This window comes from Sphaeroforma arctica (assembly GCF_001186125.1).
Source record: "Sphaeroforma arctica JP610 unplaced genomic scaffold supercont1.720, whole genome shotgun sequence".
NCBI lineage: Eukaryota > Ichthyosporea > Ichthyophonida > Sphaeroforma > Sphaeroforma arctica.
Genome location: NW_014039838.1, coordinates 15,181 through 17,103, shown reverse-complemented (window position 1 = coordinate 17,103; position 1,923 = coordinate 15,181). Strand labels below are relative to the sequence as shown.

At 36.6% G+C, this 1,923-nt stretch overlaps 1 protein-coding gene across 1 annotated transcript; it reads right to left on the bottom strand.

Annotated features, from left to right (window-relative positions):
- Positions 1-421: 421 nt before the first annotated feature.
- Positions 422-1,468, bottom strand: SARC_08220 (hypothetical protein). Its single transcript, XM_014297811.1, has one exon. It carries the CDS (start codon positions 1,363-1,365, stop codon positions 1,018-1,020), a length of 348 nt encoding a protein of 115 aa, XP_014153286.1. The 5' UTR covers positions 1,366-1,468; the 3' UTR covers positions 422-1,017.
- Between the last annotated feature and the right edge of the window lie 455 nt (positions 1,469-1,923).

Below are 1,923 nucleotides of genomic sequence, written 5' to 3'. Positions count from 1 at the left end.
TGTTTCCTATTTTTCAAAAAGCAAAACAAAAAAGAATAAAAAGCAGTGAGCTCATGGGTTGTTTTTTTATTCTATTGTTTTTACAAAACAAAAGTTAATACTGCAAAATCGGTGTGAAAGTCCATAACCTTCCAAAGTATCCAAATTGAACACAAAATCATTCATACTTCATGGCTATTTACATTTACACAATGTGTACACTGCCCATGGTTCTAAAAAATAAACACACTTGAGACGTGAGGCCATACATCTTCAGGGCTAGTAGATGGCCTATTATATGTAAAATTGCATTTCCCACATATTTTTTCCTGATGTTAACGTGTATATGGAGCGAATATTTTGTAGTGTTGCAAGTGGCCAGTGCTTCTACCCCGCTTACTAAGTCTAAACTACACCTTAAAAATTTGAACCCCCGAAATATCGACGTAATTTTTATTGAAATATCGAGCGTACTGATTCAAGGCGGTATTTTTCTTCCAGTCTATGACACACCTCAGGCTTTGACAGTATCGCGGCGCCAGAAGAGCAACTTCAGTCAATCAAGAACAAAAAGCTGGTCTTCAGGCTCCAGTTTATACATAGATTTTGAACCTCCAATAGATTACTATTGAAAATCGATTAATTTAATTATACTAGTTAAGTGAGAAAGAGATGTGATGAAACTAGATGTGATCATATAAGCTCTACTGATTGTCAAAAATCTCTTGTTTCGTCAGCCGTTTGTTGCGCTCGTCGTTGAGAACATGTTCCGCGTATACCTATTGTTAAGCGCAACTATTTTGGTATACTCGATTAGATCTTATACTTCGGTCTGGCGCATCGATATGATATAGTTGTACAGCGGGGCATGAAAAACGAATTCTCCAGGACTAAGTCCACGTGCAGACATCCTTGTAGTGAAAACCACGAAAAGAAAATTGGACCAATTACATTCTGCGTAGAAGCCATCGTCGAATCTCTGACGGCAAAGGACTTGTATATCCGATCTAAATGGTGTTGAATTATCGTAGAACCAATTCACCTGTAAATTGGTCTTTGTAGTATATTTCTCACAAGATTTTCATTTGGTACCTTGAATTCTTTCCTTAGTCGTGTTGACTTCTGGTCCAATTCCAGTAGCATGTCGTTCGTCACAACATCCAATAAGAGATCTGGATGCCCTGGATGTTGATCAACCTCAATAACGCGTGGAAAGGATACCGTTTTCCTGGTTTGCTGTTCGCTATTTATCATACTTGGTGACTGCTTGTCGGGTGTATTGCACTGCCCTTCCTCTTTCCGTTCACCTATCGTCTCTAAGACGGTTATTCTCTTTCCTCCACGGAATAATAACGTACTCGCGGATCTGGTGATCATGTTTAACATAACAACGATACTATAGTATGCTTAATACTTGCAATCGTGTCAATCTCGGTAGTAATTTTACTGGTGTATTGTAAATTGTGGAGAAGAACTTGAAATGCGAGCGCCATTTATATAGCTTAAAAATAAATACATAATAAATTTTACATATTATATATTTCGTATGTAGCGGAACCATTTTCACGCATATTCTATTTTATTGAATTTTATTCTGTTTGCGAGAGTCATTGTTCCCTGGGAATTGGACAATTGGCGTGGAGCATAATTATACTTTTTTTGAATACAAAACAGAAAAAGCAATTTCCTATAACTGTATTCAGTGAATTAGTAGTGACTACTCACTGATTAGCAATTATTATGAATCACGCAAGAGACTTGAGAGTTGACAGTTGTCAGTTGACAGTTGACACTAATCCTATCCGTCGGTCGTCACTCAAGAAACAACAGCGAATCAAAAAAAAGCGTATGAAGTAAAGCCGCCATTTATAGATTGTAGTTATTGTATATTCTTTTTTTTGTTTTGATTTGCTTTTTTTTCATTGATTTGCTTTTTTTGTAATT